The 13,413-nt window shown below is 47.3% G+C and overlaps 1 protein-coding gene across 1 annotated transcript in view; it reads right to left on the reverse strand.

Annotated features, from left to right (window-relative positions):
• RUVBL1 (RuvB like AAA ATPase 1) overlaps positions 1–893 on the reverse strand; it is a 64,974-nt gene extending 64,081 nt beyond the window's left edge. Inside the window, exon 1 of the mRNA XM_004473416.4 lies at positions 634–893. Coding sequence (XP_004473473.1) covers positions 634–774 — 141 coding nt within the window. The 5' untranslated portion in view covers positions 775–893. The remainder of the gene's footprint in view (positions 1–633) is intronic.
• Between the last annotated feature and the right edge of the window lie 12,520 nt (positions 894–13,413).

The following is a 13,413-nucleotide window of genomic DNA, read 5'->3' on the forward strand; positions in this document are numbered from 1 at the left end:
AAATCTGAGAGCTCCCCTCCAGAACACATGCCTCCCTCAGCTCCCAAGCCCTTGGGAAACCAAGTGACTTTTTAAAGTCAGGTCACTTCTTCACTTAAAAGTCCCATTGCCTCCTACTGCACGTACAATTCAGAAAATCCAAATTCCTTAGTATCGCCTTCAAAGGCCTGCAAGAAGTGACCCCTGCCTACCAAAATACCTTTTTGTCTCTTGATTTACAGGTTTATCATCGTTTCTGCCTAAGATGTGAGCAGGAGGCTCTCCATGAAATCAGGGACCCTATCTCTTAATAACTTGTTCCCAGCTGGGTCCCAGCGTCGGAATGAATGGAGCCTAGCACGGAGCAAGGGGCTCCATCAACAGGCGTCCAGGGGGTGAAACAGCCAGCCGCCCTCTGTGGAGGCGATACCTGTTCTCCTGGGAAGGCCCCTCACCCAGCCCCCCTGGGGTGCCTCCCTTACTACCCGGTAGCCCATTTCACCGCTGGGAGGCAACTACTGCCCGAGACAGCCGCCCACCGACCCTGGCGCAGGCGCGCCCCTGGGCCCCCCGCCCAGACACACATTTCAGCGCTCCTCCCCACGCCGCGGCCCAGCTCAGCGCCCCCCACTCCCTGGCCCGCGCGGGCCACACCTCGCGCGCGTTCTCCTGGCCCACGAGACCCGAGGCCGCCTGCTTGGCCAGGCCACTCTCGTCCAGCCCCAGCCCCTTCACGTGGCTGTGGGAGGCGATGCGCTGCGTCTTCGTGGTACTCTTCACCTCCTCAATCTTCATTTTGCCGACCCCGGGAGCCGATAACCTGCAGCAGCAGCCAGGAACCCACGCCCGGCACCCGGGTTACCATGCGGCCGTTACTAAGGCTGCTCCTCAGGGCCCGCCTTGGTCGGCGCTCCATTGGTGGAGGCAGGAACGCCTCCGCCCCTCCATTGGCTCAGGGCTGCGTCCATCACGGCTGCCGGCGGGGCTCCGCCCGCCACTTCCGCTTGTGCCCCGGGGGTGACTTCCCCAGCAGCCGGCGCTTCCTGCTCGGGCGGCCACGCAGTTGAACGTCCAACTGCTCTGCGTGACGTTTTCTGTGCCGCTATTCATAATCGCGTTTAAACGTCCATTCTTCTGCAAAGTTCAGTTTGTGACCTCGGTTCTGGAGATGGAGAAACCAAGGCTCAAAGCTTAAGTGTTGGCTTTTGGTTAGTAAGCAAAGTTTTCTGACTCCCAAGCTAGATGCTTTACTTTGCATGTCCCTGAGGAAGATGAGCTCAGCCAAACATGCCCATCCGTGCGCTGCTCAAAATTGCCCCCATGGAATTGTCTCCCTCTGCTGGTTCTTGCCTCCACCTTCTCCCCCTTTATACGGAGAATAACACTTTTCAGTTTCCAAACTCTGCCGCCCTGTAAAGGAGTATATCATTCCTGACAAAGCTAAAGAATAAGGCTAAACGAGGCCAAATAACCTGCCCAAGAACACAGCAGATAATCGGCAGAAGTGGCACTTCCACATGAGGACTTAAGGCTACAAAGCCTGGATAATCCTTGTCGGGTCACAGTACCTCAGATAGGACAGCCAGCCAGAGAGTCTGTCCTATCATGATGATGTAACACTAACTGCACTCCATGCCCTCTCATTCATCCATTCATTCAACAAGCATTTGTTAACATCTGCTGTGAGCCATACTCTTCAACTCACTGGGGATACAGAGATAAAACACATGTTCTTTACCCCGGGGATGCTTACTCCCTGGTTGGGAAACACAAAGTGAGATGTGCTAAAACAGGTACACCCAGGTGCGTTGCAAACAAGGCAGGGGCCGCTGGGACAGCCTGGAGCACCCAGCGAAGGCATCACAAAGGTAATGATGGCGGCGCTGAGTCCTGACAAGTGGGCAAGACTTCTGAGAAGCAGGTGGTATGTTGCCATTTTAACAGTGAGGAAAGTGAGGTGCCGCGAAACGGAAGGACTCGGGAGCCTACATTAGGGTTAAGTCAGACCTGAAGTCAAATTACAGCTGTAGCAATCCCTGACTCTCACACCTCCTTGTATGCTTCTAACTTTTGAACCTAGGTTTGTAATTATTTGCATGCTTATTGGGTGAATGTCGTCTCCCCCATTAGACTGCAGGCATTATGAGTGTGTAGGCTACATTTGTATTGTTCGTTTTAACCCCGGTGCCCAGCACGCAGCCTCGCTTACAATTAAGGTTTCCTATAGATTCAAATAAGGTCCTCGAGCCCATGCACACGCTTAAGTTCAGCAGTTTTTCAGCATGCAAGCTGGGCTTTATGGGACTGGGTGGTAGTTTCCATCCGTAATAGGACTTTTTGGTTCTTTCAGGGCCTGAAAGAGTAGAGGCAAGGCTTTGGAAGGCTGTGTGTCACTAGTGGCCTGTGCTTCTACCCCTAAGACAGCCTGCAAGGTTGTTTAGCATCTTACTGACTTATTCCTAATCATGATTCGTTTCACAGTGTGGAGGAGGAAAACTTTTCCCCAGCTAGTAGTCAAAGCCAGGTGCTCTGTGGGACTACACCGTTATACATTGTCCAGGCAGGGGCAGATCTTTTTACATGCACCCATTTAAGCTCCAAACTCTGTCTCTTTGGCACTGAGCAAAGGGAAGAATTTCCTTCCAGTCAAATCTGGGACAGACTCATGATCAGTCTTAGAGTTTGAAGAGTCCCTGGGACTACTTGGTCCAGGGGTTTTCAAATGAGACATCTCAGAGCTGTGGGATTCTTTCAAGGCTGACCTGACCTGCTTTATGAGAGTATCCTAGACTTCTGGCTCTGATGATCGGTTCAGAAATGTGAGCTTATGAGGCAGGTTAGTATAGGGAAAAAAGGGAAGGCGAGTGACAGCTGGGACCTGGCAGAGACTATGGCCATGCGACCCCTCGCAGAAACCCTCTGAGGGAAGCTATTACTAAGGACAAAGTTGGGAATGCAAACAGGCCTCCCCATTGGTCCTGGAAGACTCCAAACAAAAGGCCTCGTCATTGGTCCCTGAGAGCTAACGAGGGGCAACCAATCAGAACAGCAAACAGCTGGGGCCCCTCCCTCAACATCAGGAAAGGGGAGGCGGGAAGGATGGCCTTTAAAAAGGCAGCCCCCTTCCCCCCACACCCCACGCTCCTCTTTGCCTGGAGGTAGCCTGCATCCCCATCTGGGTGTGTACTTTTCTTTTCTCTTATTTCTCTCCATAATCTCTTTTTTACCGGCCTAACTGAACCGGCATGTTCTTAAACTCTTTATGTGACATAGGAAGAACCTAGAGGAATCCAGCGCCTTCCAACTTCACTAAGTGTCTAATGACACTAAGACCTGCCACTTTTCCTGGAAAGTCAAGAAAGAGAAGTTTTTACCACTTCTTGGGGAGATCCTGCCTCAAAATGAAGCCAGCACAAAGGAAAGCAAAGCTGAGAGAAGACTCCTGATGAAATCCTTCAGGCTCTTCCTTGCCCTGCCTTCCTTGTCATGTAACTTGGCCCCTACTTTGAAGCTTAAGACTGTTTGAGTTGGAGTTCTATCCAGAACTACTAAAAATCCAGATCAATACAATGACGCATCTACAAGTAACTGTGTGGACTGTTAAATTCAAGAATTGTGGGCAACGGACTTGGCCCAGTGGTTAGTGTGTCCGTCTACCACATGGGAGGTCCGGGGTTCAAACCCTGGGCCTCCTTGACCCGTGTGGAGCTGGCCCGTGCGCAGTGCTGATGCATGCAAGGAGTGCCCTGCCACGCAGGGGTGTCCCCGGTGTAGGGGAGCCCCATGTGCAAGGAGTGCGCCCTGTAAGGAGAGCTGCCCAGCGCGAAAGAAAATGCAGCCTGCCCAGGAACGTTGCCACCCACACGGAGAGCTGACGCAACAAGATGACGTAACAAAAAGAAACACAGATTCCCGTGCTGCTGACAACAACAGAAGTGGACAAAGAAGACGCAGCAAATAGACACAGAGAACAGACAACCAGGGTTGGGGGGAAGGGGAGAGAAATAAATAAATAAATAAATCTTTAAAAAAAAAAAAAAGAATTGTGCTCGGTGACAACCAGTCGTGCTGCCAGCTCTCTCATTCCCTCCCTCCCAAGGCCTTTGCACATTGACCTCCAGTCCCTCTACCTCTGTTTTCTCTAGTCCAAACTCAATCATATCTACCCAAAATTTCCCAACCTTTCTGCCCCCTCCTGGCCTTGACTTCTATCACAGCTGCCCTTTCCACCCACAAGCCCAGGCCAATCCTATTTCTCTGTCTTCCTTACTGCCTCCCAGGAGCTGTTGGTTTATGGCAGGAAGAAATCACCCAGAAAAGCCTTGGAGCTATTTCACAGTCTCCAGCCACTGAGCCCTCAAAGCTGCCTAAATAATTACTAAATATTGTATTAATTAGGATATTAGTTCATTTGCAGTACCAGAGAGACCCAAAATTAATAGCAGCTTCAACAAGATAGATGTGACTTTTTTCCCATGTAATGTCTAGGCAGGCATTCCAGCTGTTTCCCCAGCTCCAAAACCATTAAGGACCCATGGTCTTTCTACCTTGTTGCTCTGCCATTCCCCATACACACTTCCATCCCCTGGTCCAAGACGGCTGCTCCAGCTATTCCCAAAAGGGCTGCACTTGAGCCAGCAAGACAGCTTTGACCTTGAAGTTGTGCCATCATTTCTACTCACCTCCTATTGGCCAGAATGCAATCAAATGGCTACAATTAGAGGCAAGGAAGGCTGGGAAATAGTCTTTAGCTGAATGGCTATGTGCCTGGTTACAACTTTTATTCCTATGCAAAAAGGGGCAGAAGGTAGATAGGGAGACAACTCTTCATTTCTGTGCTGAGATTCTACCATATGCCAGCTACAGATGGGTTCTCCTTGTGTCCTGTCTTGTGTCCCTGCCTCCTGGACCAGGTCACCTCACTAACTGGCTTCCAGATACTCATCTAGACCTTTGCTCCATCTCTCAGAGGCCTCTTTCTACCCATGGCCCTGCTTTTCCTGTATTTCTATCTGTGAGTCCTCATGATTACCCACTGGCTATAAAAATGTTTAACCTTTCCCATCACACACACTCTAAGGACCCTCTTATCACTGACCTTCCCTTCACAGCAAAGTTCTCCACTCACTGACTCTCTTCCTCATTCTCACAGTCAGTCTTCAGCCCAATGCAACTTCTTTTTTTTTTAGAGATTTATTTTTTAATTTATTTTTCACCCCATCCCTCCTCCCCCACCCCCAGTTGTCTGCTCTCAGTGTCCATTCTCTGTGTGTTCTTCTGTGACCGCTTCTATCCTTATCAGTGGCACTGGGAATCTGTGTTTCTTTTTTGTTGTTGTGTCATCTTGTTGTGTCAGCTCTCCATGTGTGCAGCGCCATTCCTGGGCAGGCTGCATTTCCTTTCATGCTGGGCGGCTCTCCTTATGGGGCGCACTCCTTGCGCGTGGGGCTCCTGTACACGGGGGACACCCCTGCATGGCAGGGCACTCCCCGTGTGCATCAGCACTGTGCGTGGGCCAGCTCCACATGGGTCAAGGAGGCCTGGGGTTTGAACCGCGGACCTCCCATGTGGTAGGCAGACGCCCTGTCCACTGGGCCAAGTCCGCTTCCCCCAATGCAACTTGACTTTCATCCCTGCTGCTTCCCTAAATCTGCTGTCTCAAAAGTTAACCACAGTCCATCTTCTACCACAGGATTCCCTGTGTCGTACAGTCCCATGCTTTGTACAATCCACTCAAAGTGTACACTCACTGGCTATCATTCCCATCACAGAATTGTGCTGTCATCACTGCAGTCAATTTTAGAACGTTTTCATTACTCTCAAAGGAAAAATCCCATACTGCCTTGTACCCGCTAATGTTGTCTCTTTGAATTGATATAACATCTTTGCCATTGCTGCAAAAATATTACAGTAATATTGTTAACTATCATTCATAAGTTACATTAGTAACTTTCCCATGTAGCACCATGTTATTAAGTCCTTGGAATTTTGAGGGAATCTGTTGCTTCAGGCTTGTCAGACTGGCAGTTGGTGATATCTGGCTGAGATTTGCTGAACACTGATCTCCAGTATTGCAGCCTGAGGCTCAGGGAGTGTTTTGCTGCCCCAGGCTACAGAGAGGGTGGAGCACATTTCCCAAGGGTCAGGGAGAGTGAGGTTGACACTCCAGTGCTCTGAGAGGGCTAGACCTGTGCCTCACAAATTACAGAAGGCCGGGTCACAACCTCACTGTTCTGAGGTGGTTGGGCCTGTATGACAGAAATTAGGGAGAACGTTGCCACCACCTCACCGTATTAATTCTACCCCAGAGATTGGGTGAAGTGTGGCTGTTGAGAAATGAAAAGCATAACCTTGCAAAACTATCTAACAAGCCACTCCTGCCCCCCGCTTCTGTAAATCAGCCCGTGAGAACATGGCCTTGTAGGAGACTATCAAACAAACCCTCCTGCCCTCCTCTTCTGTAATCTAAAGACCCACTCCTGCCGCTGCTTCTATAAATCAGCCCGTGAAAGCATGACTTTGCACCAGCCTTCTGCTTGTGTAACCCCGCTTGCAAAATTTCACCTAGCAACGCGTTAGCCAATGAGTGAGGGCCATGCCTGTCCTGCATAAAATCCTATATAAACCTATGACAACTGCAGAACAGGGCTCAGAATTTGGAGATTGACTCTCCTCTGGGCCCACACATAATAAGTCTCTTCCTCTGCCTCTCCAAGTGCTGTGTGAGTTTTTCTGCTATTCAGAACTCCTGGCTTTGCTGCAACATGGCCATCACCCCCAATGTTCTTGGAGGGTGAGGTCTGGAGCTCAGTCACCACCCAGATGCTTGATGAGGATGGAACCAAGAAAACGGCCCCCTTGGCGGCGGACTTGGCCCAGTGGTTAGGGCGTCCGTCTACCACATGGGAGGTCTGCGGTTCAAACCCCGGGCCTACTTGACCCGTGTGGAGCTGGCCCATGCGCAGTGCTGATGCGCACAAGGAGTGCCCTGCAAAGCAGGGGTGTCCCCCGCGTAGGGGAGCCCCACACGCAAGGAGTGGTCCCCGTAAGGAGAGCCGCCCAGCGCGAAAGAAAGTGCAGCCTGCCCAGGAATGGTGCCACACACACGGAGAGCTGACACAACAAGATGATGCAACAAAAAGAAATAAAGATTCACGTTCCACTGACAACAGAAGAGGACAAAGAAGAAGATGCAGCAAATAGACACAGAGAACAGACAACCGGGGCAGGGGAGAAATAAATAAATAAATAAATCTCAAAAAAAGAAAAAGAAGGGGGACATTTATGCACATGCACCCAGAAATCGGAGCAATGCTGTTGCAAGCCAAGGAACATCCAGAGGCCAGGAAGAGGCCAGGAAGGAGTCTCCCCTAGAGCTCCTGGAGGGAGCATGCACCTGCTGACATTTTGATGCAGACTTCTGGCCTCTGGAACTGTAAATTTCTGTTGTTTTAAGCCTCCCGGTTTGTGGTAGTTTGTTACAGCAGCGCTAGAAAATGAATACGTCCTCCTTTCTAATTTGGCATGGTTATTATTTCAGACCTAGGCTGATTTCTGGGTTTCGAGGTGATGGAGATGATTTTTGCCGGGACATTCAAGTTGCTACATAAAATTAAGTAAAATTGAGCCCCATTGGTATGAAAGTAGTTTGAAGGGCAAGTTTAAGTTCTTCACCTTTTTTTTTATTCCACAGACCATTTTGCCAGTGGGGTGAAAACCACAGACCCTTACCAAGTCCACACTATACTGTGTATTATTTAATAAACATATCACACCTGTACCAATCTGTCCCCATAAGAATAATGTTTTTGAATTTCATTTCAAGCTCCTGGACCCTGGGTTAAGAACTCCTGGTGTAAGGTCATGTATATTACTAAAAGAAAAGCTGAAACTGTAACATGGGACTGTATAGCCTAGTAAAACCACACGTGAAATATGAAAATGGGTAAAATTGCAAATATAAGACCATTTTTCTTTGAAGCTGAACAAATGTATGTTAATACTGCAAGATGATAATATCAGACCAAAAAACTCCCATAATGCTAAGGGGAAGAACCCAGACACTAAATACTATATATTGTATATAAAATGCAAATATAAATAAATTAATAAAGGTAAAATTAGATAAATGGTCATGGAGGGCTGGGGAAAGGCTGCTAAAGGGTGTGGATCTTTCTTCTTAGAGTAGTGAAATGTTGTGCATTCATCACCATAAAATTTTTAAAACAATTTCATTACTCTAAAAAGAAAACCCCCATACCCCTTAGCATCAACATTGCCTTTTAAATTCTTTCAGTAAATCTCAAGAGTGTAACTTCAACCCCTTTTCCAAAACTTGCTAATTTCTCTTTTTATCTAAGAGAGAGCCAACCTCAATGTCTTGTCTTTGAAAAGGCTACTATGGTTTTCATTTTAATCACTTTTGTGGTATCTAGCTATTTGTGGCAAGTGATAATATTTGTTTGTTTTGCTTGTCAGAAAATACCTTAAGGTGAAAAGCAAGTCAGTTTAAAGAAAACTATTTAGTCTTAGGTTGTACCTGGAGAGTGAATAAATGAGGCAGACAGTTCTCAAATTACTGAGGTTGAAGAAACCCAACCTAAAACAGGGTTCCACTGTCAGGGACCCCCCCTTCTCTGCATGGATGACCTGGATTCAAATCCTGATTCGATTCCTTAAGTGCTGCATTTTGAGCAATTACCTCACTGGGTCTCATTTCTCTCCTCCATTAGATAGCAATGACGACATCCACTTACGAGATTTATTTTATTTTATTTTTTATTGTGGTAACATACATGTAACATAAAAATGCCATGTTAACCATTTTTAAGAGTATATTTCAGTGACATTAGCCACCTTTACAATGTTGTGCTACCATCACCACCATCACTTCTCCATCACCACAAAAAGAAACTCTGTATCCAGAGCAACAATTCTCCATTTGCCTTCCCCTCGGCCCTAGATAACCTTTAATCTACTTTCTGTCTCTGAATTTGCCTATTCTAGATATTTCATATAAGTGGAATCATACAGTATTTGTCTATTTGAATCTGGCTTATTTCACTTAGCCTGTGTGTTTTCCAGGTTCAGTTGCATGAATTAGAACTTCATTCCTTTTAACAGCTGAATAATATTCCACTGAATGGCTATGTGCACATTGCAGTTATCCATTCAAATGTTGATGGACACTTGGGCTGTTCCCATCTTTTGGCTCTTCTGACTAATGCTGCTGTATGTGAACATGGGTGTACAAATATCTGTTTGAATCCCTATTTTCAATTTTTGGGTATATATGCCTAGGACTGGGATTGCCAGGTCACACAGCAATTCTATACATAACTTTCTGAGGAATTGCCAAATTGTTTTCTACAGTGGCTGTGCCATTTTACATTCCCAACAGCCATGTAGGGGTGTTCTAATTATTCAATGTCATTGCCAACTCTAATTTTCCATTTTAAAATATACTTACAAGATATTTTATTTTTTATCAATGTTACAAGTTACTCTGTTAACACAAGATAATAACTAAATAACAATAAATCTAATTTGATCCATGGTTACCCTCCTCCTTTTTGTTATTTTTGTTCACTCCTCCATCTTGAGGGATTTCGGACGATGTCCACTCTGACAGTTTCAGGCTGAGAAGGGGCATCGATATTATGGGGCAGAGGAATGGAATTGTTTAGCTTGCAGTTGCAGATACTCTTTACCTTTAGGATGGGTCTCGTCCATCATTGTTTTGTTGGTTGTCCACGGCAAGCCTGAAGAACTGGTGAGTAGGAGTTGGCTGCAGCTCCTCTGGATTTCAGGGCTCAGCCACATATGAACAACCTGAAATTTTAAGTCTATACTTACAGGACTCTTAAGAGAATTAAATTAGGTCTTTTGTAAGGGCCTCTAGTCGAGCACTGGGAGGGGTGCAGAAGATGGTTTCAGAGCCTTGGAGTATGAAGATAAGGCTTCCCCCCCTACAGTTTGTGTTCTGTGTATGTCCCCCTCTTAGTGGTTAATTTTGTCATGCTTTTTAAGCTGAAACAGTACCCCTGGGCATTCACAGGAACTGCTCTGGAGCCTTGCGGTGGGAAGTCAGGCTGGGGACAAGGGTCCGTGGGGCAAGGGCGAGGCTTGTGCCTCCTATCCCAATGTCCTCTGCTGGGAACAGCTTTTCGGTATCAGCAGGCATGTCCCACCGTAACGGGGAAATCAGCCACATCCGTGGACTCCCAGGATCCACCTGGGAAAGCAGGCTGGGGATCCCCCAGCCTGTGTCCCTCCAGCATCACACAGCAGTAGTGTCAGAAGTTAGGGTGGCCTGGATGAAAGCCGCAGGTCCAGCCAGAGGACATGCGCGAAGGTCCCTTCTGATGTAGATCTTCATTGTCAGACGTGATCCTGGGGACAGCCAGAATCCAGCATGTTCCCTAACATGTCCAGCCAGGGATGAGGCTATGGGGCAAGTCTGTTAAAGGCCCTCGATCCTGCCGACCCAGCAAGAGGGTGTTGCATTCATGTATTTAGTATTCAATGCATATTCATTTTTCACTTTCAGTTTATTCAAGAAAGATGCAAATAGACTAAACCCTCCAGTTAATGCTTGTATCAGTTTCTTCTTGCTGGTATGACAAATGACTGCAAACTTAGTGGCATAAAACAGCACAAATTTATTATTGTATGGTTTTGGAGGTTAGAAGCCCAATATAGGTTTCACTAGACTAAAGCCGAGATATCAGAAGGACTGAGTTCCTTCTGGAGGATGTGGAGAATCTGTTTGCTTGCCTTTTCCAGCTTCTGGAGGCCACCCACCTCCTCGGCTTGTGGTTCCCTCCGTCTTCAAAGCTGCGGCAGCCGTGGAGTCTTCCTCATGATGCCCACCCATCTCTCTGGTTCTGACTCTCCTGCTTCCCTTCTCCATATTTACCAACACTTGCGATTACATTGGGCCCACACAGAAAATCCAGGCTCATTCCCCATCTCAAGAGCCTTCTCTTAATCGTATCTGCAATATAAGGTAACATTCACAGGTGCCAGGGATTAGGACATGGATCTCTTTGGGGGAATCATTTTTCTGTCATGGGCAGGCTCCCCTCCTGGGGTACCCACTGCAGGGTAGACTTGTATTCCCCAGAATTTACTCCAGGAGTGACAAGCACACTTTTGTATGGCTTAAATCCCAGGGTTTGCTCTGATTGGGCAACGTTGGCCCACACGCTCAGTACCAATGAATCACTCTGTCCAATAGTCTGGACTGTGCAGACGGATTAGACCTGAGCCACAGGCCCACCCCTGAGATGGAGTAGGGTCACACCCTTCCACGACCTGGACGAGAGGAGATCTGACGCCTCAAAGGGAAAATCGAGGAGCTTGTCCAGAAGAAGAGGGCATGGATGCCAGGAAGCAAACACAACTTCTGAACATGACGGAGCTCACTGATCTTGTGGAATATGACCATTTTGAAGATGGAAGAAATGGTGAACTCACACAGGCAATATGCGATAGAGCCATGATCTGAACCCATGACTTGAGACCAGTTCTTGCCCATTCCAAGAACGTCCCCGTCCACTGGCTGAACGTGCTACGAGCAGACATGTTTAGCAGTGGGAATGCCACGGAGCTCAGCGGGTGGCCGGGGTCACAACCTCTTGGACGGTTAGAATAGGACATACTGAGGCAGGAACATGCTTAACACAATCCCTGGCAAGTAGATGCCCTCAGAGAAAAAGGAAATTTCCATTTCCCTCCTAAAAGAATCATTAAAGCCAAAACTCAAATCAAAGAGCAAAGTATAATAACTTCCTCTGGGCAAATTTATAATTAATCCTGGATTAATTGGCATTATTGAAGTTGAATTAATTAACTAGCTGTTTGCAAAGAACTTTGAGCCACCTTAGTAGGAAATGGCATTAAAGAAACAAAAACAAAGCGGCATCCCATTAGCATTACGAACAAATTCAAAATAATCGCACCTCTGCAGGCTGTTTCCTGTCAATAATTTTCCCAGGGACTGTGCTCAGCCTGTGGGACTCAGGCAGCTGCTGAGAAGGATACCTTTGTTGGCTGGAGGTTTCAGGAGTGAGTGCACTCAAGAAACTTTGAGCATCAGGGAGCATTTGCACGTGCCAGGCACTGGGCAGTCAGAGACGTGTGAGGTTGAGGGTCGTGTTGAAGGAATCCACGGCCTACCAGCGTAGATGGAGAACATCCGAGTGGCACTAAAGCAAACCGGGCTCAGAGTGATAGATGTGGTCACAGAGACAAAGTACAACAGACGGGTACACAGTGACCTTTATTGTGTATACCACTTTCCAGAGGGAATTTCCCACCCCCACTACATATTCAGAAGCTAAGCTCCCAGCTGGCCCTGGGACTGGGCTTTTGACCTGGGCCTGCGAGGCAGAGCAATGCCTTTCTCTGTCGGGTGCAGCGGCACACAGCTCCACCAGGGCCGGTGAGACTGGATTTGGGGAATTTGGGGTGTTGCCAAGGCAGTCAGCTTGGAGTTGCTGGGAGCCATTTTGTCCCTGTCAGGAGACAGCCTGCCTGGGAATGGGAGCAACACAGAGGAAAGTGGAAAAGAAAGACAGAGAGACAAAGTCCGGGCCCTTGGTGCCCCGTGGAGCCCCTGGGTGAGGCTCTGCAGAAACCTGGGACGCAGCCTCGACTCCTTGTTCTTCCTCCTCCACACATGTCACAAAGCCTTGCCAGCTAGACATCCGTGTCTCCAGCCCTTTACTGGAGTCTCTGGGGGACAGGTGGCTCTCAAAACTGAGAATTTTTCAGATTTTTGAGAGGTAATACAAAGGATATGCTATATACCCTGTGATGCCCTCAATAGAAAATGGGCAGCCCCTTGGAACAAACGTGCTAATATTTCTGCAGTGAAACATGTATGTGAATCCTCATGATAAATGGGTACCTGGTTGTAACTAGCTTCCTTCCACGGCAGGTTATATTTTGCTGCCGAAGAGGCACCAGCATTTTTTGCTGTTTGAACAAATTTTAAGAGTTTGGAAATGTGGCTAAGAGATTATGGAACAGAAAGTTTTTTTTTTTTTTAGTTTAGAGGACTTCCTAATATCTTATTATGAAAATTTTCAAAAGTACAGCAAAGGAGTAAGAATTTTGCATTGAACAGCCATAGACTTACCACCTGGATGTTACCAAAAACATTTTGCTGTACTTGTTTTATCAGAAAATATCCATTTAGCTACTCATCAATCCATCTACTTTTTTTTTTGGATGCATTTCAAGGTATGTTGCAGAACCAGCACAATTCCTTTTGAACATTCCAGCATGCATGCAATTAACTAGAGTTCAATACTAGTTCACAGATTTTTCTTTTGAAGTAAAATTTACATGTAACAAAGTGCATGAATCTTAAGTGTATATTCACTGAGTGTTGACAAACGCAGATACTTGTAAAACCTCTTTCAAGAT

The sequence above is a fragment of the Dasypus novemcinctus genome, chromosome 26 (assembly GCF_030445035.2).
Source record: "Dasypus novemcinctus isolate mDasNov1 chromosome 26, mDasNov1.1.hap2, whole genome shotgun sequence".
Taxonomy (NCBI): domain Eukaryota; kingdom Metazoa; phylum Chordata; class Mammalia; order Cingulata; family Dasypodidae; genus Dasypus; species Dasypus novemcinctus.